Genomic DNA, 25,474 nt, shown 5'->3' with positions numbered 1-25,474 from the left:
GTATTTAATCCATGAATCAGAGATCAAAACTCATGCTATTACATAGCACCTTAGTGAAAAAGGAAAAGGCTCTGAATTGAAAGTTTGCATATGTCCCCACTCAAATTAATTTCACTATTTTTAGTTTTAACAAAGGCCAAGGACAGAATCAGGTCAAAGGTAAAATACATGGGTTTTCTTCCAAAAAATATAAACTGTGAATGAGGACTTTTCTTTGTAAATGAGTGTGGTGGTCTTCAAATTAGATTCATGTTTCTCAAGATTTGCTTGCACTTGTTTTACATGTATCCCCATTCCCTCTAGCTATGCTTTTTCCCCCTCCGTCTCTTATTCTTACTGTAACCATCTTCCACTGTCCGTGTCCCTGGGCTTGAGAAAACCAAGTACACGATTTTGTTAGTAATCAGGCAGGCTAATAACTAGCAACAGCTAACTGCAAACTGACAGATCAGGTAGCAGCTGTAAAATTTAAATCCAGGGCTGAAGCATGTTTGTTTATTCAGTGTTATAAGTAGCCACCCCAGAAATCTGGGAGTGAAAAAAATATACTTCAAGATGCAAAAGGTCTGTAAGACTGAAGGAAAAATTCCTTTCTTTCTTCTTTTCCCTTATCCGTTTGTAAACTTCATGATTAAAAAAAGAAATGAGGTATGGAAGGAAGGGAACATGACTATTTGCATATGTAAAAAAAAAACCAAAAAAAGCTAACGTACTTGAAGGGCTGTCGGATGTCCCATGGAGAGAACAAAGGCACATAATTAGGAAGATCCTTGAACACACATATCTGTACCTATTATTCCTCAAAGCAATTGTGTAAAATTCAATGTCTGCCCTTTCAGTACAATTGGATATCTTTGCTAATGTAGATTAGCATACTGCAAATAGTGCCAAATACAGTGTTATTCAAAAAGTATCTATTAAGCATTTTTGGACAATGCAAACATGGTTTAAGATGTTCAAGAAAGGAAACCAACACCAGTGCTTTCCACTGGCCATGCTGAATGTGTTTTAGTGCCTGCTGGAAAAAAACACTAAGACTAGAGTTTAAGGTCAGTGTGTATATCTGTTTGCTCATAAAACATTAATTGCATAAATGTTAAGGACCAGTAGACAATAACAAAGGCCTAATTCCTTAGACATATGGATTCTAGCCACTTATCCAAATGCAATTGATTTTCCTTAGGGGGAAAAAAAAATCAGTTGATTCATCTATTTCATAATATAATATTTTAAATGAAAAAAGAACGACTTACTCTTTAACTTATTTTAGCACTGAGATGAACGTCACGTAGTTTTGTGAAAATAGTTATTTAAATTTTGATTTGAGTTAGAATCAGTCTTAATGCAAAAGTTTTCCTGTCCATTTTTGGGGGGAGAAGAGAGCTTCTCTGCTAACAGGCCTGACCATTCTTCCTTTGCTAGATTACAATACAGAAATCTCCATCCGTGAACAGGACTTTCTGGTTTGCCTTTGACCATTTCACTATCCTTTTGTGAAATTCAAGAAGGCTGAACATTTTTATACCCACTTAAGAGGAGCTATATCTTCTCATTAAAAAAATTAAATTTGCCTTTGTTCTAAAATCCACATTTTACAAGAGGAATGTTTTCATCACTGCTCCTGGTGGTGAAAGGGTAGTGTGTGAGTGTGTGTGTGTGTGTGTGTCTGTCTGTGTGTTGAGGGAAGTGTCCCCTAATTCCCATTGAGATGGCTCCCACGAAGTCAGTCAGCGTTTCCGAGTACCTCAGGGCCCCATGGCAATAACACAGGAGCTCTAGGCTATATGATACAAATCCATTTGTGTCAGATGATGTTATACATATGTAAATCAACTCGATGACTCACACAAAAAAAATCCCACTTAGGATGAGAATTGGGGCGGATCCTTGAAAAGGAGGGAGGCGCCCTGTGTCTCACCATTTCTTAAAATAATAGCTGCCAGTGTAGGTATCGGGTACCCTGCACATCCGCCGTATCCTGCATTAGAGAAAGGCTCCTTTCTAAGTCCTTAAGGAAACCTGACTATCAAATGACCTAAGTCAAGGCTTCAGCTGGAAAAGAAACAAAATTTTGTCCTTCTCTCCTCTAAGTCCTGCTTCGTCTTCCCTCCCTCTCTGCTAGTGAACAGCAGAGGACTACCTCCGAGAAAGTTGATCAAAAGCCTGTCACAGCCTGTGTTTGAAAAGAAAAGAAAGCCCAGGAACAAGGATCCAAGAAAAGGGCAGGGACGTACCCAGGGCACTTAGTGGAAGTTACTGCAAATAGTGCAGTTTTGTAAGGGGCGCCTGGCAAGGTGGGTGTGACAGGTCGAGACGCAGGGGTCCCAACCCAAGAAGGACCGGCCTGGCTGGCCCCAGCCGCTACTCACGCTTCTCGGCCGTCCTCCGAGTCGCTGTCCGAGGCCCACTCCTCGCCGAGGTCCGGCAGGGTGAAGAACAGGGTCTTGGGGCCAGGCCCGGGGGGTACCCGAGTGCCGGGCTCCCGCTCCGCGGGGCCGGGCGGGCGAGGGTTCGGTGGGCTCGCGGTCACGCTGCCGCTGCCCGCGGAGCCACCGATGGACGGCAGCGCCGCCCAGACCCCGCCAGGGCCCGGGGGCGGCCGCGCCACGGCCACCGGGGGGGCGGGGGAGCCGGCTGCGCCGCAGACGCCGCTGGAGGGGGGCGCGGGCAGGGGCGGGGGCGAGGACCCGACTTTGGCTGCTCTCGGGCTACTGGGCAGCCAGAGGGGGGTCCCTCCCGCTTCTGCCGTGCGGCTCGCGACCGAGACCCGGGGGTGGGAGGCGGCGAGCAGAGGATGGAGCGGGGCGGGTGTCGGCTGCTGCAGGGCTGGCGCCCCCCGCGAGCCGGAGCGGGAGTCGGGCGCCAGGGCTGGAAAGAGGGTCAAGGTCGGGGCCGTGCCAAGCCAGGTGCCCGCCCCGATGCCCGCCGGCCCTGCGGTGGCTGCGCCTCGCGAGTGGCTGGAGGAGGCGACCGGCGGGGGAACCGCCGCGGGCGCCGTCGAGGTCTTGAAGATTTTGGCAAAGAGAGACCCAAGGTCCAACACAGCGACCTTCATGTCCTGGCCTTGGAAATGCTGTCCTGGCTGCTGCCCGAACCTCAAGTCCGCGGGGAGCCGGGCTGCGGGGCTCCATCCACCGCCGCCCGCAGGGATCGGGACGAGGCGGCCCGGGGCGGGGACGGGGGTCGTGGGGTCCCCTCAAGCCGCGCACCCAGGAGCCTCTGGTGCTCTCTCCACGCGGAGGATCTCCCCCCGGGCGCTCGGCCCCGCTCGGCCGGACCTGCCCCGACGCGGGGAGCAGTCCCTTCTCTGCCCTAGTGCTGCGAGACCCCGAGGGCCAGGGGTCCGGGAGCCCACGGAGGCGACTTCTGCAGCTGCCAGCGCCACCGCGAGCTGAGGATAGAGGTCCGGGCCTCCGCCCGCCGCAGATACCCCGACGGGCCCCCGGGACCGCGCAGGCGGTTGCTAAGCTAAACAAAAACCCTGCTTAGCTCACTGCTAATTGGGCCCCAGACTGCAGCCTGGGGCTGCGTCTACAACGGACACCCTGGCTCCCCTCCTTGATCCGTGCCTTAAAGGAACACTCTCCAATTTCTCCATCACCCTTAGAGCTTCACCAGATTCGCAGAACTCTGGGCTGATGGTGAGGAATTTGACCATAAACCTGGGAACGATAACCCTGATTACAAAAGATCTGGGACTTACCCAATCTGACAAGACCAAAGGAACCATGGCCAGCTCTCTGATAGGGGGGAAGGTTAATAAAAACATGTATTCGGATCACTTCTGGAGTATGAGCTTTCAGGTTTAAGCTGCTAATCCTCTGATTGATTCTGAACATATGTAATTTAACTTGAAGGGACAAGCAGCAAAAAAGGGTCATTGCTGAGTGAAGCTTGATTCAACTCACCCAGTTCCTTGGGAGCAGCCCTTGTCTGCTGCCATGTCTCAGGGTTCCTGATTTTACAGGCCCAGGACCTTCATAGCTGACCAGCCTCTTAGGGTGGAGCCCCACTTACTTGACTCAAAAATACTGATGCATAAGCCCCAACTCAAATGTGTTAACTAATAACTGTAGTGTTGTCCTCTGCTCTTTCCCTAGGGGAGGAATTCCTGTTGATGTCAAATTAAGTTGGAAGATTGTTAGGTGAGCACAGAATCAAAGCAAGGGGAGTGAGTCATATATATGATATATATTTCATATACAGAGGGCAGTAACCATAGGAGCAAATCACCCTCCCCCACCTTGGAAGAGCAACCCTACATGAACAGTGCGGGATTCACCCACCTGTCTTCAGCTCTCTAACTTTAGATATTTCTATGCTTTCATTACTAACCACTTCCCTCTATGCACATGATTTTCTTTAAGTATGCAGATACTGTCAATAAGGCTACAGAAAAGCTCCTCCTCTTGCAAATCCCAGCCTTGAAAGCAGTCTGTCTCTGAGGTGTGTTTGCACGTATCCTGTTACGGGCTGAATTGTGTTCCCCATAAAGATATGATGAAATCCTAACTCCCAGTCTGTGTGAATGTAATCTTATTTGGAAATAGGATCTTTACAGATAAAATCAACATAAGACAGGGTCATTAGCATGGGCCCTAATCCAATACCCTTAAGAAGAGAGAAATTTGAATGCAAACACACAGGGAGAACACCACGTAATGACAGAGGCAGAGGTTGGAGTGATGCAGTTGTAAGCCGAGGCATGTCAATCTTTGAAGGCCATAGCCTGAAATTAGTAAGAGGTAAGGAAGAGCCTTCCCTACAGGTTTCAGAGGGAGCGTGGCTCTGCTGGCATCTGATATCAGACTTCTAGTTTCCAGAACAATGACAGAATACATTTCTGTTGTTTTAAGCCGCCCAGTTTGTGACACTTTGTTATAGCAGCCCTAGAAAACGAATACACTATTGGGGTAGTAATTAATATTTGGGGTGCTTCATGATCATAGAATCTTCCTGGCACCTCTATGAAAATCTTCAGTGGGTATATTTGGCTCTAAAAAGTTGGCTACAAATTAAAATAATTATCATAATTGTCTAAAAATATCTACAGGGAGGGGACCTCCCTGGGCTGTCCAGTGGTTAAGACTCCATGCTTCCACCGGTCAGAATGGCCATATCAAAAAATCTACAAACAATAAATGCTGGAGAGGGTGTGGAGAAAAGGGAACCCTCTTGCACTGTTGGTGGGGTTGTAAACTGATACAGCCACTATGGAGAACAGTATGGAGGTTCCTTAAAAAGATAAAAATAGAACTACCATATGACCCAGCAATCCCACTACTGGGCATATACCCTGAGAAAACCATCATTCAAAAAGAGTCAGGCACCACAATATTCACTGCAGCTCTATTTGCAATAGCCAGGACATGGAAGCAACCTAAATGTCCATCGACAGATGAATGGATAAAGAAAATGTAGCACATATATACAATGGAATATTACTCAGCCATATAAAGAAATGAAATTGAGTTATTTGTAGTGAGGTGGATGGACCTAGAGTCTGTCATACAGAGTGAAGTAAGTCAGAAAGAGAAAAACAAATACCGTATGCTAACACATATATATGGAATCTAAAAAAAAAAAAAAATAGTGGTTCTGAAGAGCCTAGGGGCAGTACAGGAATAAAGACGCAGACGCAGAGAATGGACTTGCAGACACGGGGAGGGGGAAGGGTAAGCTGGGATGAAGTGAGAGAGTGGCATGGACATATATACACTACCAAATGTAAAATAGCTAGTGGGAAGCAGCTGCATAGCACAGGGAGATCACCTCGGTGCTTTGTGACCACCTAGAGGGGTGGGATAGGGAAGGTGGGAGGGAGAAGCAAGAGGGAGGGGAAATGGGGATATATGTATACATATAGCTGATTCACTTTGCTATACAGCAGCAACTAACACACCATTGTAAAGCAATTATACTCCAATAAAGATGTTAACTCCGTGCTTCCACTGAAGGGGGTAAGGGTTCCATCCCTGGTTAGAGAACTAAGATCCCACATGCCGCACTGTGCGACAGAAAAAAAAAATCTACAGGGAGGATGACAGAAAATATAAAAAGGACGGGGAAAAATATCATTGTGGGTTAAACAGTGGATGTAAACTTCTGGCCAGCCAGCTTCATGAAGAATGCACAATAGATGAATGATTGATCCTTTTGTTTGAGGGTCCTTTGAAAATGACCGATAATTGCAAACATGATAAACAATTCTTCACAAGATGCTAGGTCTTTTATACCCATTGTTCATCCATCAACAGGCTTTCAGACAGATGTTAGATGCTACCAGGCTTTTCTGTTAATTACCTGTAGCATGCCATTCTCAAAACATGAGCCCCAGGTGATGTACCACAATGGTCTGGCTCAGGCAGAGTAAGGAAATGAAAGTAAATGCAGTAGATCATTGTTTCTAACTTCGGCAGTGTTGATTTTAGACGGACTTTATTAGAAATGTCACAGCCATGTTTTATGTGATAAAACTCTTATGCTTACATTGGTCAATTAACAATTTAATGAACTGGTTTTCTGATGTGTATAATAATGCTTGGCTACATCATTGAGAAAGTATTAAGTGATGGCCATGTTGCTATGAAGAAATGTTATGTTTTGAAAATCTGAAAGTTGAAACAAATAACCTGAGGAATTAATCTGTTTAGGGATTTAAATTGTCTCACTTAGCACGACACCAAGGCCAATATTCTATAAAGAAAAAGTACTATCAAATTTTATTACTAAAATAAAACACTAGGGCTTCCCTGGTGGTGCAGTGGTTGAGAATCCGCCTGCCAATGCAGGGGACACGGGTTCGAGCCCTGGTCTGGGAGGATCCCACATGCCGCTGAGCAACTGGGCCCGTGAGCCAAAATTGCTGAGCCTGCGCGTCTGGAGCCTGTGCTCCGCAACAAGAGAGGCCGCGATAGTGAGAGGCCCGCGCACCGCGATGAAGAGTGGCCCCCGCTCGCGGCAACTAGAGAAAGCCCTCGCACAGAAACGAAGACCCAACACAGCCAAAAATAAATAAATAAATTAATTAATTTAAAAAAAAAACAAACAAAAAAACCACACTAAACTTCTGGACAAGGAGAGGTATTTGCTGATCCAACAAATATTTACTAAGCACCTTGACGAAGACGGTACAGTATGGGGGCCTCTGGAGCTGGACTTCCTAGGTTCGTATTATCTCTGCTACTGGCCAACAACCAAGTCTCTCTGTGTTCCTTAGTTTCCTCACCTGTAATCCAGGGGCGGTGCCTATCTCAAATAATGGGACTCTGATAGTTACATTAATTGATACATGCTTGGGAACTGGAACAGAGCCTAGCACAGGGTAAGCTCTCAGTAGATGTTAGTTTTCATCACATGTGACACCAGGTTACATTGAAAGGATGCTCTTTATCGCAGCACAGATGAAGCCCAGGACTCAGGCAGCAGCCACCTGAAGCTGTGCCCTGACCCTTCCTGGGCTGCGTCGCCCTCCAGCCGAGCACAGGAAATCCGTGAGTGCAGTAGGGCTGCTGAGCTCAGTGGCATTAGGTCTCACCAGCAGATCTCTGTCCACTTCAAGGGTCTGCACGTCCAAGTTTGTGCTTAAAGAGAACTTGGAGGTACACAGCAGCCTTGTGCTTGAGAGTTTGATTCAGAATAAAGCATCAGTTTTAGCACATAATAACTGGTGTGCAAGACTTATGAAACAGAACAGGACCCTGTGGGGCCCTCCTGGGTACAAATCCTTCCATGTCCCCTGTTTCTTGTTTGTAGGAAAAGGTTTCTTCAGCTTCCTAGACCTTCCCTGGGTTCCAAAAGGCTGATTCAAACAGTTACTAATGGGGGAAATGAGGGAATGCAGAAACAAAGGAGGAACAATCAAGAAACAATAGTGCAGCCATCAAAGCAGGGTCCTGGCTCCTCCTCAAGGAATACACATAACAATATCTTTGAGTTCTTCTGCAGGAACTAAGGCCCCCATCCACGTGGAGGATGGAAACTTCTGGCTGAGTCTTGGAACACCTCCCTGTTATCTCACCACCAACCAATCAGAAGAAAGTTGCACACCCTGCAGCCCTCACCCTAAATTTTGCCTATAAAAACTTTTTCCTGAAAACCATTGGGGAGTTCGGGTTTTTTGAGCATGAGCTACCTGTTCTCCCTGCTTGACCTTGCAGTAAACCTTTCTCTGTTCCAAACTCCGACGTTGCAGATTGTTTGGCCTTACTCTGCATCGGGCACCTGAACGGGTGTTCCACAATACGTGTCAGTCTTGTGAAAGATCAGTAAATTGAAATCTGAAAAAATTCACAGAAGCAAGGTAATTGCTGGGGAGAAAAAGAGTAAAAATCCTTGACTCTTCATGAAAAAGATTTCACAAACTAAGATGCTCCAAAAAAGGGACAGAGAGGAAACTTCAGAACTGAAGAACTGGTTAAGAGTTCTAAAAAAAGTTTTGCAATTGTAGGAGAGGAAGAAAATTATTTTTTCCCTCTACCCACCTTAGGTTCATTGGCTGGGCCCTGAAAAAGACTGACAAAAGATAGATGAACGAGAGAAAAATTAAAAAGTTTCCCAGTAAGGGAATAATGTTTGCACTATTTTTCTGTAATGCCAGCCAAGATATGCACAAGCCAGAGAAATAGAAAGTGTTTGCTAAAATATTTGTGACAGACACTTATGTACAAAAAATTCACAAAGACTAGTTCTCCAGTTGAAGCAGAGCTCATGGAAATTACACTGGAACAGATCAAACGACTGGCTGGGATTATAAACCACATACTGATCCAGAGGGAAAGTTACAGGTAGTGGAGATTTTCAGTTTGAACATTAACACTTCCAAAGTTTGGCAACATTATGTTTTTAAATTATGCAAATTATGTAAACAAGAGGTACATTTTAAATCGATCTGCATGCAAAACTCCATGTCATGGCGACACCAAGCACGGGATTCCTTTCACAGACAGAGCCCTTGGTGTGCAGCACTCAGCTGAAGGAACAGCCATGGCAGGGGGTGTGCCCAATTTAAGATTCTTTCACATACACACAGGAGAACTCAGTGATGAGTAACTCAAAAGGGTGGTTAGAAATCAGGCTTATAGAACATCTTAACGAAAGAAAAATAAGTTGAAAGAGAAGTGACAATGAGGCCGGAGATAGATGGGCCCTCGGCTGAGCAGTTGGAGTTTGTCCCCTGCGGACAGGTAATCCGAGATGAAGATCACAGCAGGAGGATAATAGGAGAGGCGAGCCCCGCCCAGCTAAAAGATAGAGACCACATATTTCTCATTCTCAAGGTCAAGGAGACCTTCCTGACTATACATGTGCAGAAAGGCTCCTTGGAGGTCAAAAAGGGAGTGATGTCAACCTACCCATAGGCCTCTTGGCTAGAATCCATCTTGGCTAAGAGATGCACGCATACATGGGAGGACCCTGAGTTAAACCAAATACAGACTCAGAACCAGGCAAAGCAAGATGACTGGCCAAAGGAAACCTGGAAGACATGCCCCATATAAGTGAGTCAAACTACCACGAGGGTGCGACTCTCTGAGTTCAACCATGTGTGCCTATTCACAAGTACTCTTTTTCCTCCTAATAAACACTTTACTTGTTTCACTACTTTCCGTTTCTTTGTGGGAATTCATTTCTACAAATGGTCTTCGTTGCTGCCCGCGGGCTTTCTCTACTTGCCGCGAGCGGGGGCTACTCTTCGTTGTGGTGCATGGGCTTCTCATTGCAGTGGCTTCTCTTGTTGCAGAGCATGGGCTCTAGGCACACGGGCTCAGTAGTTGTGGCTCGTGGGCTCTAGAGCGCAGGCTCAGTAGTTGTGGTGCATGGGCCCAGTTGCTCCGCGGCATGTGGGATCTTCCCGGACCAGGGCTAGAACCCGTGTCCCCTGTACTGGCAGGCAGATTCTTAACCGCTGCACCACCAGGGAAGCCCCTCAGTGTTGTTTTGATAGTATCCACAAGTATAAAGTTCCCCAAGTATAGCCAAGATGAGAAGTGATGCCTGGACTTGCAGTAGAGTGCCGTCCTTTAGATCAATTGAAGGTACATTAAAGTTTCCTAACAGGATTTTTTTTTTTTTAATGTTTGTGTTTTTCTGCTAAGCAAGCCTCCACAGTGGGGCATAATTCAGGGAGAACAGAGAGGAATAGAAAGAGATTGAAGGTAGGTAAAAAGAGAAATAAGAGGGATAGGAGGAAAATGGAGGGTATATTATGTAACTGCTGAGTCTGTCCTGAAAGTTTGAACTGTGCCCAATGGCACCTCCTGGAATTTATTCAGAGGTACCATGCTCAAAACCTACTATGCCAGGATTAACAAGAACTTCAGTTTCCTAACCACAGCCCTGGACCATCCCTCCCTGACATACCATCTTCCCTCTATAGACTCTGCTATTCTGTTCAGAAACATCAGGTGCCTCCTGATAAGCGTGATCTGCTGGTGGGGAGGGATGTTCTGCTCCCTCTGGGCTAGGATTGATTTTGGGAGCACACACACTTTAAGGTCAGGGAATGCCCTGTGAGCTGCCAGAGCTAAATTACATCAGAAGAGGCTGCAGAATCACTAAGCTGCCAGGCTGGGAAGGTGGAACTCTTATAAGGGAACTCTAGAGGGAGCCTCTGTTTCTTACCACTGCTTAGGTAACCGGGTTTCTCTGAGGAAGGACGTTCTCATTTGACCCATTGTTTATCCAGTCAAGATTGCTTCACACCAAAACAACCCCAGCAGAAGAACAGCTCTTTAAATCCCCTTGCACCAAAGGGTTACCTTCAGCAAACGGGTAGAGTGGAGAAAAGTCTCTGACCTGAGAGCCCGCTCCAAGGCCACAGCCGAGGCAAAGCCCTTTCCTCTACCAGGGTTTGTACAGATTCTTGCATCAATAACGGTGGATCTTAAGGTTACTCTCTCCTGAGACTCTTCCCCAGGCATTCCTAGTATTTAGGAGACTGAGCCCTTCCTATACAAGAGTACTTGGTACGAGATAAAGTCCTACTAACTCATCCTATGGAGGAGGTGTGTTTAGGAAGGCTGTAAATTTCAAAAGTTAGGTCAGGCTTGAGTCAAGGGTTAGGTCTCCTTATAGGAGAAGCTGATACCTGACCTAACCCTTGAAACTACCAAATTTAGCCAAGAAAGAAGGAGATAGGACAGCAGTGAAAGCAGACCACATTTACATGAGGATGGCAATTTGAAAGGGCAAAGCACGTTTGGGGAACTGCAGATAGTTCTGGGTGACTGAAGATCATGGTATATTCATTCACTTAATCCTTTAATCATTCAATCAACAAACATTTTGCGACTGCTTACTGTGTGTCAGGGGCTACGTAAAGAGGAGGAAATGATTAGAGATGAAGCATGAAAAGAAAGAGACAACATCCCAAGAAAACTTAGAATGTAAACTAAGGTTTTATTTAAGTAGGGACCTGGAACTCCCTGGACCATTCCTACGTGGCATACCGGCATGTTTTTGGAATAGGTATTGCAGAGTTGCAGGAGGTTGGAGGGAATTTTGGAGCATCCTGATTCTCTTTGTTTATTTTCTCTCCCAGAAACAGAACTACCAAATACAAAATTTCCTGATGGTAAAAATATATTTCAAAAGAAGCTAACATGTCTATTTCCACTGCCACAACACCAATCTAACATTTACTTTTCAGCCCAGACTCTTGCTTGAAAAATTACTATGTTCCAGTCATTCATCTAGATATCAAGGCGAGTAAGATGAATAAGATGAAGCTCCCTGTTTTCAAGGTGCTCATGTTCTGCGGGTTCAGGATAGACTCAGATCTAAACAGTGTGCAGAACCCGATGTGCAGTTGGACTAAGGGTATGAATAAAGTACTATGGATGCATAAGTAATGAAGTGATTCGCTCTGCATGGTGTGTAGGGCAGCGGGTGGTATATCAAAGAAGGAGTCCCACAAGAGTTGTCTGGACTAGAGTACCAATAAAAGTAAACTGGGGGGCTTCTCTGGTGGCGCAGTGGTTGAGAATCTGCCTGCCAATGCAGGGGACACGGGTTCGAGCCCTGGTCTGGGAGGATCCCACATGCCGCGGTGTGACTGGGCCCGTGAGCCACAATTGCTGAGCCTGCGCGTCTGGAGCCTGTGCTCCGCAACAAGAGAGGCCGCGATAGTGAGAGGCCCGCGCACCACGATGAAGAGTCGCCCCCCCTTGCCGCAACTAGAGAAAGCCCTCGCACAGAAACGAAGACCCAACACAGCCATAAATAAATAAATTAATTAAAAAAAAAAAAAGTAAACTGAAATTCTTGCTGTTTCTTCATCACCTTGATTGACTGAACAAATATAGTTGCACTGATAACATTATGAAACTTAACTTAAGCAAATGGGACAATGCTATCTTCTTTAGTATTATCCTCTGTGAGCTCCAGAGCTTGAGTTGGTTCACTTTTTTCTGCCTCTTCAAAATCCATAGATCAGGGCAGATTGATAATTTCTGGAAGAGACTTTATTTTTTAAAAATAAAATGGCTGCAACCTTGAAGAAGTGCTTAAAGAAACCAATGGAACGATAAATACCTTAGAAGGTGTAGTGGACGCTGTAGTGAACCACCAAGCTCTCGCCATCAAGGGCTTGGGCATCTGTTCTTCCAGGTGCCCAGAGTGTTGCCTTCTGATGTTTCACAACTGAGCCCCTGCTTTGGAATTGCTTTGTAGCAAAGCTTTTTGCTCAAGTCATACTTCCTTCCTGGGGCTGTCTACATCCAATGACTGGTTGACGTGAGGGTATAGCAGTCTAGCCCCTACGCCTAGATTTGCGTCAACTCTGTAGGGCCATTCCCACTCCAGAGCTCCCCATGGGGTCCACTAAGGCCTCAGCTGCAATTGCAATTGACTCAAAGCTCATCGTTCTCTCTGTTCCCAATCCAGCTTATTTCACTCCCTTGTAAATCAGAGCCCTCCCCTAACCTGCTTCAGTTAATCTCCATCTTGGAGTCTGTTTCCTGGGGAACTGACTTAAGATAAAAGCAAGCTAAGAATTCAAAACAGGTTTCCCAGAAATTCTCACACAGAACTGGAAAAGTTCCACCATTGAAAAGTGCCATGACTCCTCCCTCATGATTGTTTGTTAAACTGGGGGTGGGAAGTCACATAACAGACCCAGTTTCTTCCTTGGACAGGAAGATGGATCAAAGCTTAGTTGCAAGAGCTAAGAATGGCTAACATATCACCTGGTGTAATTAGTAACTAATGATCAATTGATTGTCATGCTTTGCTATTTTAATACAGGCTTATATATTTATTGGGAAAAAAACCGCTTCAAATCCCCTTCTATTATGTGAAAGTAAGCCTGGATGTTTGGACTGTGAAATTATAAGTTATGCTCCTCTATTCAACTAGGTGTCACATAAATCTAAGTAACAGACCCCAAGAGGGAATTTTATTATAATTTCTGGTTTTGCCAATAGAAACCGATAACGTTACAATTTCAAAATACCTAACCTCTTAAATCTAAACTCCTCTGCCACGCCCTCTGCAACATGGTTCCATCCTCCACAGTATCTCCACTGTCTCCCAACACCAACTCATGTCTCCCTCCCTCCTTTCCACCTTCCTCCTCACTCACCAAAATCCTACCCGCCTTTGAAAGGTCTGATCTTCTTCCATGGAGCCTTCCTTGTCCAGGTCTATCCCCAAGAATCCCTTCCTACCCCAACTCCTACTGCCCCATTTCCTACAATACATTTCATATCCAATCATACTCCGTAGTGCTTAGTTAGCACAAGGCTAGGCACATGTAGCTAGCTCCTCAATGAATACAATTTTTTGACAGCTTTACTAATAAATAATTAATATATAATTTTGTACTAAAAATTCACCTGTTTTAAGTGTATGATTCAACGATTTTTAGTAAATTTACATAGTTGTGAAATCATTACCATAATCCAATTTTATAACATTTTCATCACCCCCAAAAGATCTCTGATGCCCACTGTCTCTATAGATCGCAAGAAATGTATTTTGAGCTCTTGAGTTGGAACATCTTTACGTTTTCTCATGATCACCATCACTTACTACTGAGACCCTTCTACAAATAATCTAAGGTAGACATTGGGAAAAGTAAACACTGTTAAATAAATGGCATTGAAAACCCCCCTACTCACTAACAAATTGATTGTGTCTACTTCTTATTACAGCCTAAAAGGTGTCCTTTTTAGGTAAAATCTAAATTCCTAGATTTATTTCAAACTCCATGTTGTTGATTCAGCTGGATTTTGTTTTAAAAGTGAAAACGGGAAGGAGTTGGGGTGAACCGATTACATGATGACATCCTGAGAGCATTCAGACAAGTCAGTTCACGTGTGTAAATTAAATAGGTCAGCAAAACATCATTTTCTGCACTCCCTTTGTCTTGAACCCAAGGGAGATGGACTCCTCCTGAGAACAGTTAGAGAGGATAGCCTGCAGAGTTCAGGATGCTGCTTCCTGTGTGGGTCAAACACAAGTCAAGGCTTATGCCTTTTACGAGTTTTAATTATATTCAGTTAAACAGGCCACCCCTTGTATAGCCTAACCTCATAAATATTAAGCAACTTCTACAAAAATGACATTTGAGCTCAATTTAAATTGTGCGCATGTAATCAACTACCTCATAAACAAATAGACAAGAGAAAGAAAGCAAAATTACTTCCTGCTCTGCTTTCCACAAACTGACAATATATTGATAAATTCATAATAATAATAATAGATTTAGAAATATTTCAGTGAGGTTGAGAATATTGATAGATAACATACAAAGTGCATCACGAAAAAACTAGTTGTGATTTTTATTTTATGATGCCAAATTAAAACAGGATTATTTCACAGTTAGAAAACAAATCTTAACAAAAAAACGACAAAACACATGTCTCAAGTGTGAGGGTGGTGTATAATGAGAGAGTGAAAATGAGTTCTCCGTATATTCATGTTGTTGTAGAGTCCTTCAGAATCAGCAGTACAGCGGGTATTACGTTTTTTTTAGGATTATGTGAACTTAGCCCCGAGAATACGGAACTATTTAAATCGAAGTTCCAAAGTGTGACATCTCAAATGCTCCCTCAATTCAGCAGACAAATGAGTGCTTCAAGTATATAAATTATCTCAACATGATCATTTCAACTCTCCTTTATATTTGAATACCAGAACTATAAAGGTTTTTAAAAGCTATTCATGTCTATTTCCACTAATCAGACTCTTTTTATTGTAAAACAAAAATAAAACTTAAAATAATCATAAGGACTAATTTACACACAGCATACTTTTTTATGGTATAATAATATATTCTATGGGAATGTATTATACCAGGATCATCATCAGTAATGATTTGGGAATAGTCAAGATTTTGTTTATCACTGTAATTTTCAAGATCAGTAGTCAAAAAAATCCCAGTGGAACCACGTGATTTGGCCAGGGCCAAATCTGTGACCAAAGGAAGAAAGTATTTTGTTTCCACAAAGCCAATCTACTAATTAACCTTTAGGAAATAAGCCTTCCTGCAATACTTCTAAGTAAAAGAATAGTGTCTTCTAATGCCTCATATAGCAGAATTCCAAATATTAGGAAATGTATTTATTAAAATATTTATTTATTAAGTAATCAAAATGAAGTGCAAATGTTTTCTGTCCTGAGTACGTATATTAAAATGGTATTTAACATTTAACAAAATCAACACTGTGACAGGTACCACTAAAATATAAAGTTTTTCAGTTGAAAAATTGCTGATTCAACTTTTAAAAACATGGCTGTATATTTTACTCTTTCACAATTGAAATAGCATTGTACCCATAAAAGTTATATTTTATTCTGAGTGCATCCAGAAAAAAAACCCAAATATAATTATCACAAACACTCATATACCTCTAACTTTTCTTTAAATGAGAAATACTTTAAAACTTTGTTTTGATAGGCCTCAGTAACCCAATTGTGTATTCATTAGTAAAGGATATTCTTATCTGTTCATTTTGGGTCAAATTAACTTGATTAGTAATAAAAGGCCTGAAATAGGGAGATATATCTCCATAGAAGAGAGATACTTGTGGTATTCTTATTGATAAGTATGAATGAACAGATTTACATTATTATCAAGTAAAATGTAAATTTACCATGGACCTTTCTTAAATTAGGAAAGCTACTCCTTTAATTTACTCTTTAAATAAATTTAATGTACTGAATTTCTGGAACCAAGTGCTACTTTCAATTTATGATGAAAGGCATTTACCCGTTCTTTCTGAATCGGCCAGTTCAAGATGCAGCGAGATCTAAACATCCCTCTTCGCAAACAGAGCGCATGATTCAGTTTATAATCCGGAATATCCTCAAGAAAGATCAATATAATGGAATCCAGATTTTGTTCAATAGCTTGCTGAACTGCGTGGTGCACCTTGAATCTAAGTTAAAAAAATAACTGAATTACGGTATATATCAATATACAGTTTTTAATAGCCCAAAGCTCTAAAATTAACATTTCCCTTGTAATTAACTTTAATCTGTCACTAAAAATCAGGTTACGTTTCTTCTTAATTTTATTTTTAAAATACTTTGAGTTGTGAGTAATAATGTTAGTAACATTTAAAAGCTCAATTTAAGAACGAGAATACACTTCAGATTTCAGAGTGTTCACCTACCTTTTGCATAATGGATCTTTCAGTAGATTCTGTGTTATAACAAAAATAATTTTTCTGCTCCTTCTGATGCTATTAACAATTGCTTCAAGTTCAAGGACACCTGCCTCAAAATCCCTTTCTTCCAGACAGAATCTGAGTGTATGATCTTCTTCTTCCATCGGGGAGAAGTGTTCCCAGACCCAATCCCTATCTTTATAGGCATGAATTATATATGCCACATATTCAAACTGTTCTGGCTGTCTGTCTATTTCTTTGAAACCAAGAACTCGATGTACTGAAACATTCCAATAAAAAGATATCTTCCAGCCTTCAAAATGGATGAGAAGTACAATAAAGATGAAAATCAATAGGATACTGGTATTTATCATGAAAAGGAGTTCAAATGGGGCACTGTCTTTGCAGGGTGATATATCAAAAAGCATCACTGGGAAACCACGATATTGAGGTGGAGTGTTGCAGAGGTAACGGCTTGATAGTTCAGAGATGTTCGTATGGGTATTATTAATCCAATTAACAAACCAGGCAATGCTTTCACATGTACAATCAAATGGATTAAAGCGCATATCTAAATTACTCAGGTTCTTGAATGCTGGCCCAAAAACGTTCTTTTCAACAGATGTTATGAGATTCTTCTGAAGGCTTAATGACTTTAGCAACACTTGATTATCAAAGACAGATGGTGGAAGGATATTTAAATTATTCAATCCTAAATCAATGCTCTTCAATTCACGTAAGTCCTTGAAGACTTCTGCTGGGATCTCATCAAAGCCATTAGACTCTAAGTTAAGGATGTAGAGGTGAGAAAGACCCTTCAGAAAATGAACAGGACCGCCAGGGTTTGCATGCTTCCAGAGGCGAGCTAAGTTGTTATGCTGCAAATCCAGAATTTCTAGTTTCTCAAGACCCTTCAACAGTTCATCATTTATGTTGGCTATGTTGTTGTTGCTTAGATCCAGAATGGTCAGGTTAGGAAGAGGGTGAAAAGGTGAAGGGGAGCTATCCACATTTTTAAGGGCCACCCTTCGGAGCATCAGTCGTTGAAGGCTTGGAACCAAGGCAAAAGAGTTGCTAGTCAGCTCTAGGTATTTGTTGTAGGAAAGGTAGATTTCAACAATATTTTCTAGACCTCTCCATTCCTGGCCTGTGAGTTCTTGCCCAATTTCATTAAGGCCAAGGTCAAGTACAGTTAGGTGGCCCAACCAAGAAAAAGCACCACTCTCTATTTTTGAGATTTTATTTTTGGTTAGGTTGAGTGTGAGCAGAGGAGAACCAGCAAGTGATAAAAATGTTTCATTTGTTAAAGTTCGCAAACTTGAGAAGGAGTTGGATAGACTTAAACATCTCAGCCTTGTCAATCCCGTGAAAGTATTGCTTTTTATGCCTGGAAAGTTGTTATCTTCCATATTGAGATACTCCAAAAATTTTAGCCACTGAAAGGAAAAATCATCAATCTTGGGAAGTGAAGCCAGGGAAACGCTTTGTTTAGTAAAAGATCGTCTCAAATTCAGGTATCTCACATTGGAAAGCCCATAAAAAGAGCGAGAAGACAGATGTTCTATATTATTATACTCCAGAAAGAGGTATTCTAGATGTGGAAGCCAAGCAAAGGAATCATTACCAATCACACTTAAGCTGTTATGGGAAAGATCGAGCACTGTGAGATTTGTCTGCTTCAGCCCAACAAAAGTCGTGTTGCTGGTTGTGTACAGCTGGTTGTTGCTCAGGGACAGATTCTGAATGCTTGTGTTTGATAATTCCAAGCAGAGCTCTTCTATGAGACTGGGGCTCAGTTTGGCATTGTTCAGAGAGAAGCCAAATAATTTTCCAATTGCATGAAAACACCCTGGAGAGAACTAAGAGTGGGACGGAAAAAGAGGTTAATAACCAAAACACAACGAGTCTGTACGACCCTTGAAAAACAGGCATATTCTTTACTCAATCCCCTTTCCTCTTTCACCACCTTCTCTGGGTTTTCTCTCCATTCCTCTGTCTCCCCGCTCCTTCCTCTGCACCCGTATCACCCACCTCCCGCTCCAGCCCTTGCCTCCCCTGGTCACTGGTTACTACTCAGCATCCATGTATCAGCTTAGATGCCACTTCTTCAGAGGGTCTTCCCTGATCTCCCAGGCTAAGTTAAGTCTCCTGGTACTTTTACTTCATCACACTGAGTATTATTGTAATTAATAGACTGTTTGTAAAGTCACCTCTGGGGCAGATCCTGTTTCTCTCTTTGTGACCACTGCTCTCAGTGAACATTCTGGAATGAATGGGTGGATTTTATTATGAAGCATTGACATGGACTTTCCTTTCTATGACTCTGAGCTCCAGCGATCCTCTCTGTCTTCCCACCAAGGTTTTCTCCTGACTATTTCCTTACTGTGTTTCCAGCTCCCTTCCGCTCTGCCCCCCAGTCCCACACTAGAAGCCTTGGCTGCTATGAGACTCAGCGCTGGAGCAAGAGAGCAGGGGCAGGAGGGAAGGGATCCAGAGAGGATAGAGCTCAAGTCTCCTGGGAGAGCAAAGAGGCTCTGATTTCTACTGTGTCACTTGTGAGATGTTAGGGCCAATGGATGACACGAGAGAAATGTGGAAGAAAGTGAGTCAAAATACAAAGCAGGAAATGATTAGATTAATTATGGTAAATCTATAGGATAGGATAATTTTGCAGTCACTAAAATTAAGTTTGTGAATAATTCTTAATGACATGGAGGATATTCATGTTATGATATTACTTTTAAAAGGCAGGATACACCATCATCCTCAGAGAGGCAACACAGCACAGCTGCTAAGGGCATGGGGCCCTGGTCTAACACTGCCGGAAACCCAGCTTTGATGGGCCAAAACCTTTTGGTTTTTTTTTTTTTTCTTTTCTTTTTAATTTTATTTATTTATTTATTTATGGCTGTGTTGGGTCTTCGTTTCTGTGCGACGGCTTTCTCTAGTTGCGGCAAGTGGGGGCCACTCTTCATCGCGGTGCGCGGGCCTCTCACTACGGCGGCCTCTCTTGTTGCGGAGCACAGGCTCCAGACGCGCAGGCTCAGCAATTGTGGCTGACGGGCCCAGTCGCTCTGCGGCATGTGGGATCTTCCCAGACCAGGGCTCAAACCCGTGTCCCCTGCATTGGCAGGCAGATTCCCAACCACTGCGCCACCAGGGAAGCCCCCAATTCTTCCAGGGATTTTGTGCAATAGATGGTATTATTTCCACTTCATAGGCAAGGAAACTAGACCCAGAGAGGTTAAGTTCCCCAAGGCCAAAGTCCTGGTCTGTAATGGATCAAGGATTTTAACCCACTTCTGTTTGACAGCAGAGCTCCAGCTCCTAATTGCTACCAAACTCCCTTTCTTGTGTGGATGACATCAATGATCCTAAGCAGGAAGTGTGAAGGATTTCTAGAAGACGTGACAAAGGTTATCACCTCTTTCTCTATCTCTACCTTTAGATTCTTACCCACGTGACACAATTAGGGACTGCCCACACTTAAAAGTACAACACAAAATTTTTTATCTTACCTCCATTATTTGATTTGATGACAACTCTAATCTTTTTAAAGAAGAGTTGCCAAGGAAATCAAGTTCTTCACGTCTTAGTGCAGAAATTTTATTATTTGATAGTAGAAGCTCTTGGAGATTTTCCAGTTGCAGCTGAGTTCCTAATTTAGTAGATGATAAACCATTATGAGCTAGGTTTAATTTGATTAAATTCTGAGGGGAAAAAATATGTATATAAGTTACAGTCTTGCCATGAAAAATAGTTCTTTTAAATGTACATGAATCTTAGAAATAACTGGACAGCAAAATGTCACATCTTTATTATTTTATAGAAAACTGACGGTAGGAGTAATAAAAAATCTTGATTGTGATCGAAAATACCATTGCTACAAAGACTAATTTCTTAATTCAAAGAATCACCTTATTTCTCTTACCAAAATAAAATGACTTAAGCTTATTTAATCGTGATGTAAGGAATATTCATAAGCTTTTTTATTTACTTATTTATTTATAATAAGCATTTATTTATGATGTAAGAAATATTCATGTGGCTTATCAAACATAGTGTCATGCATCAACCTTGAAACTAAACAACAAAAAAAAGATGAAGAAATATTTTCTTAAGAAGCATGAGGAGAATGCTGCTGTTCATGAAATTTTTAAAAGATTTTCATATTGAGAAAGATTGGTAGTTATGTAAATTTTGCATCATGACTAGTTCAGAATATTATTTTTTTGTTTTGTCTGTGCTGTAGGATGTTTTGTCACTTTGTGCTACCTTTGAACATGTAAACTTCCACTCAGGTAAAATGTAAGGAAAAACTGATATATGTTAGGGCAATATCTTATGTAATGTCTATCAAAGAGCTTAAGACTTCTATTTATGTTTTAAAAATAAGAATAACATTTTGCCAGCAATTAACCAGATTTTGAGGTCTTTGTGCCCAAAGACATCATTTCATCTACATCAGAATCTAAGAAGGCACAAGAAAGAATTTCAAATCCCTAGCTAGCAAGCAAATCATTTTATAAATGTTTCTAAGAATATTTAAATTTGTATATTATTCTTGGTATTTGAGGTCGAGGAATGCTCAGTTTTTTATAAGCCCACAAAATGAAGAAAACAGAGTTCTGAAAATAGCTTTGATATAAGAAAAGCACTTAATAATTGCCTCAGATTTAAACACACTAGCATATTTTTTCACAGATTTAAAATTCAAGCAAAGTACTGACAAGAAAAAGGTGGTAGCTACTGAAAAGCAATACTGTAGAAGATTTCTTAAATCAAAAGTATGTAATTTTTAGCTGAACAGATGGCTTTCTCACGCATCAATTTGTTAATTTTATTTAAATTAGAATTTGGACTCGACATATTTTTTCATTATTGCAGGTACTAAGTCAGCAGTGTGGAGAGTTTATTTGCCATTCTTCATGGGATATTCTGATTCCTCTCTGGTCTCTACCTCTTGAATCTAAGTTCTATTTCTAGTGGAAGGATGCAAGAGAGGAGAGTTCTTTAAAATTACGGTATTTGCTCTCTTGAAAATATTTCCAATCATAATGGCCATATTTGTGTGTGGAGCCCCCCTCTTCCCATTTGGGTAGACCAGATTTCTTATTCTTCACCTTGATATTTAGATATGAAGTCTAAAGATGCATAAATGACTTGAAACAATATTCGATAACATATTTTTCATTTCTTACATGGAAATATTCATTTCCATCTTACCTTCAGGTTTTTAAAGGGATTATTTTGAATTTTCTGGATTGAGTTGGACATTAGATGGAGTTCAGTCAAATTCATGCAGAAGATAAAGGTTTTATCAGAAAGCTGAGATAGCTCATTGTGTTGGAGGTTCAAAATTTCCAACAAAGGGAGACGTTGGCACAATTCTGGCTCCAGCTTTGAGATGGAGTTAAATCCTCCATCCAAGATAGTAAGTTGTCTGTATCTTGTAAAATTGGCAGGTGGTAATCTTCTGAGTTGATTATGGGTAAGATTCAACACTGTTATGTTTGTTGGGAGGTCATCAGGTATTTGAGTCAACTTCAGATGACTGCAGTCAGCTATTTCATGTCTAACAGTACATTTGTTGGTAGAAGATGTACACAGTATCCAAAAGGGCAACAGTCCCAAAAAGGAGTAGATACGATAAAGCAAATACCTGCTCATGATTTTGCCTTATAAAAGAAAAACATAAAAAGTAATGGGCAGCATTAATAACATGTGCTTCCATATGCATTGGTTTATTCCTTGTAATATATGCAACAAATGTGACTATATATGTAATATATGTAACCAATGTGATCTCATTACTCGTAACATTTATGATATACAAGTACGTATTATACAAGTAATACATCAAATGGAAATAATTCAATCAGCACAAAAAAGGATCAAAAAACAAACTCCCTCCTTGCTCTTCACCTCCACCCCATTTGCAACTTTCCAAGGTAAACCTCTTGACTGTTTCTACTTTTAATTCTCATGGTCACTTCCACAAACCTAAATAATATGCTTATGTTTCTATTTCTTCATTTCTGGACTTTAAGTAGTTTCTTCCCACCAAAAAGATGAGGAACTTAATTATACTATTTCCTCATCCTCTTCACATTTTTCCTTAGTTATTTTTTAATTTCATTTAATCTAGTGTTCCAGTTCTAAAGCCTATTCTGAAAACTCTCTTTCCAGTACCATAAGGGTACTACCTCTATTTACCAACTCACAGGCATAGTACCTGAAATATATTCCCCTCCTTGCCTAGGTGACATTTACCTCTTCTGGAAGGGCTGTAGCTAGAGATAAGAAATACTGAGAAGGATTAAGCCATTTACAAAACATGTAAGGACTGAAAGACATTCCCAGATATGAAGATACACTTCCCCTGATGGAAGAGACTCACCAAATGCCAGGCAGGATGAGTGAAAAAGGAAAAAGACACAGACTCTTCTGAAACGTCAGAATTGTGATCATCCACCAAAAAAATCCTAAAACCTTTTAAGGAGAACATATGATCAATTACTTCCAGAGGAAAGAGATCCTGATTGCCACAAAACTTTTCATCAGCAACATGAGCCACTAGAAAACAACAGTGCTAAGCTTTCAAAACGTGCAGGGGGAATAATTTTGTACCCCAAATTTCATATGAGGCTGAACAATTAAAGATAAGGGCAAGAAGCATTTTGAGATATGCACAGACTCATGAAAAAGTTATTCTAGAATGTGCTACAGTAAAACAAACAAACAAAAAAGGGAGAGAATGAAATTAGAGTGAAGAGTTGATGTTTCATGAGACGTAACAGAAACAAAGGAAGTTTAAAAGAGATGAAAAGTAGATTCACTGGGCCTTGCAATTTTGAAAAACCTAGGATTACACATTTCTTTGTCCAAGTAAAAGACAATATTGCATCATGTTTGGGACGTGGCATCTGCCGCCAGGGTGCTTAATCATTATTTGCAGTTTGGCTTGTACAGTTTGGTTTGTAAATTCACAATATTTTTTCCCCTAAATTTATGCAGGCACATCTATCTGCAGATACACACTAACACATAATCCTACTGTAAAGTTGGGAGCCAACTTCCTGAAACCAGTACCGCCTGAGGCCGACCAGCCCATATGTGCTCATTTCTGACCTTGCTACACACCTGAAGATCTTTCCATGTCTCATCTTCTTCCGTTTTCCTTTATGAGGCCAAAGAAAGCCATTTTCTTACTCCTAGGAATACCTGAAGTGTTTTCTCCTTGTCAAGCCCATTATAAAATGCCAGCTCCTGTCTCCTCTCCAGCCAAGAAAACTGAGAAAAGGAGATAAGCTCTTTAAAGCTCACAGGGCTTTGCATCTTTAAGACAAAGCTGTGATTTTTTTAAAAAGGCTGTTGCCGAATGATTTCCATCGCTTCCCTAATGTGCTTTCCCAGTTACAGAACACTACAAAGGAAATAAAAAATACTGCATAAAATGTTTTATCATGTTAATGAGAAACTGTTGCTGTCCCTTGTTCTCTGAGTTGTGATACAAGTCTCTTCACCCCTATATTCTTTCCCCTTTTTCCACTCTCCATGTTGAATGATTCTGACTCGATCTCAAGCACCAGATCCAAGAAAGATCAAAGAATGCTAAAGCCAACAAGCATTCTAGCTGTACCCAACATGAGAGATCCCATCCCAGGAAGAATTTAAAATACACACCTTCACTTACTCTGACGGCAGCTGACCGTTCCTTTTTTCATTAGTCCAAATCCAGTCGTTTTCATCTGGGAAGTGAGGAAGTTTGCTGCAATCTGGAAAGTGAAACTAAAGTTTAAAAAAAAAACAAAAACAACGTTTTCCCCTTGGTACATTCTAAGAAGGGCAAAGGAAAAAAATCACAATCTCAGCAAGAGGTATTTTACATTGTTTCTTAAAAATGTCTTGTTTTTTCTTCTTCTGTACAGTCCCTTGGGTTTTATTAAGAGGGTCACAGATTTAGCAACAGAAAAAGTTGAAAGAATTAAGACCTCGCCCGTTGATGTGGGCAGGGCTCTAGAGGTTAATGAATATCTAACTGAGAGCGAATTCCTCTATTTTTTTTTTTTTAAACCAAAGCCTGATGCACAGCGGTCAGAATCGGTTAGAGGGACAGAAAAAAAACTCAGTCCCCAATCAAAGCTAAGCACTTTCACTTCTCTTATCTCACTTTATCTTCTTAGCAACTTTGTAAGACAAATAATGCAGAAATTAACCTTTTGATCAAAGAGACCAAGTTTCACAGCAGAGAAAGAGCTGGGCTTGGCAAAGCCAGGAGCCGGTCCTAACTCATGCTGTTCCACTTTACATGGTCAGAATCTGTTAGGGAACAAATAGATGAGACCGGAGAAAGTTCAGATTCACTATTTAGTTATCAATTAGCTTTACTGACTTCAACTAGTGTAAGGAACATGCTCGTCAAAAAAGCAACACGTTTTCATTGTTGATATAACATCATAGGATAACTATAATGTTATACAGTAAAATATAACAATTGGCAGGAACTGTAGAGATCACTGAATCCAGCTCCCTTGTTTGAGAAGTGAGGAAAACGAAACAGAGCTAGGTGAGGGATCTGCCTGAGGACATACCGCAAGTTGCCTTAATGCTTTATACTAGTAAAGTAAGAAAACAGCTTGGAACAGTTGAAACATGTCATTAGCTTGACTGCGGAATTGAGAGCAAGAAGTTAGTTTGTATCAGGATGCAAAATGCCCTTTCCTGGGCTCCAGCCTTAGCTGGACCACCTTGTGGTTACACTTTTCTGATTCTGAAGTCACATCTATGATATAATGGCATAAGCAGGCAAACGACTGTCCCCCACATCTACCCATTGGGATGTGCAGTAAAACGTTACTACT

The 25,474-nt window shown here is 41.7% G+C and overlaps 2 protein-coding genes across 2 annotated transcripts in view; both read right to left on the bottom strand.

Moving 5' to 3' along the window:
- Nucleotides 1-3,397, bottom strand: part of FAM149A (family with sequence similarity 149 member A) — a 37,440-nt gene extending 34,043 nt beyond the window's left edge. Inside the window, 2 exon segments of the mRNA XM_068531942.1 lie at nt 2,370-2,519; nt 2,565-3,397. Coding sequence (XP_068388043.1) covers nt 2,370-2,519; nt 2,565-3,055 — 641 coding nt within the window. The 5' untranslated portion in view covers nt 3,056-3,397.
- Nucleotides 3,398-14,776: 11,379 nt separating this feature from the next.
- TLR3 (toll like receptor 3) lies at nt 14,777-24,657 on the bottom strand. Its single transcript, XM_068531963.1, has 6 exons — nt 24,297-24,657; nt 23,011-23,102; nt 21,837-22,288; nt 20,129-20,320; nt 16,617-18,469; nt 14,777-16,379 (listed from the first exon to the last, which is right to left on the bottom strand). Exons 3-6 carry the CDS (start codon nt 22,278-22,280, stop codon nt 16,151-16,153), a joined length of 2,718 nt encoding a protein of 905 aa, XP_068388064.1. The 5' UTR covers nt 22,281-22,288; nt 23,011-23,102; nt 24,297-24,657; the 3' UTR covers nt 14,777-16,150.
- Between the last annotated feature and the right edge of the window lie 817 nt (nt 24,658-25,474).

This window comes from Eschrichtius robustus, chromosome 21, assembly GCF_028021215.1.
Source record: "Eschrichtius robustus isolate mEscRob2 chromosome 21, mEscRob2.pri, whole genome shotgun sequence".
In the NCBI taxonomy this organism is placed as follows: Eukaryota; Metazoa; Chordata; class Mammalia; order Artiodactyla; family Eschrichtiidae; genus Eschrichtius; species Eschrichtius robustus.
Note: the sequence above shows the minus strand (reverse complement) of the source record. Positions and strands in the feature narration are given on the sequence as shown.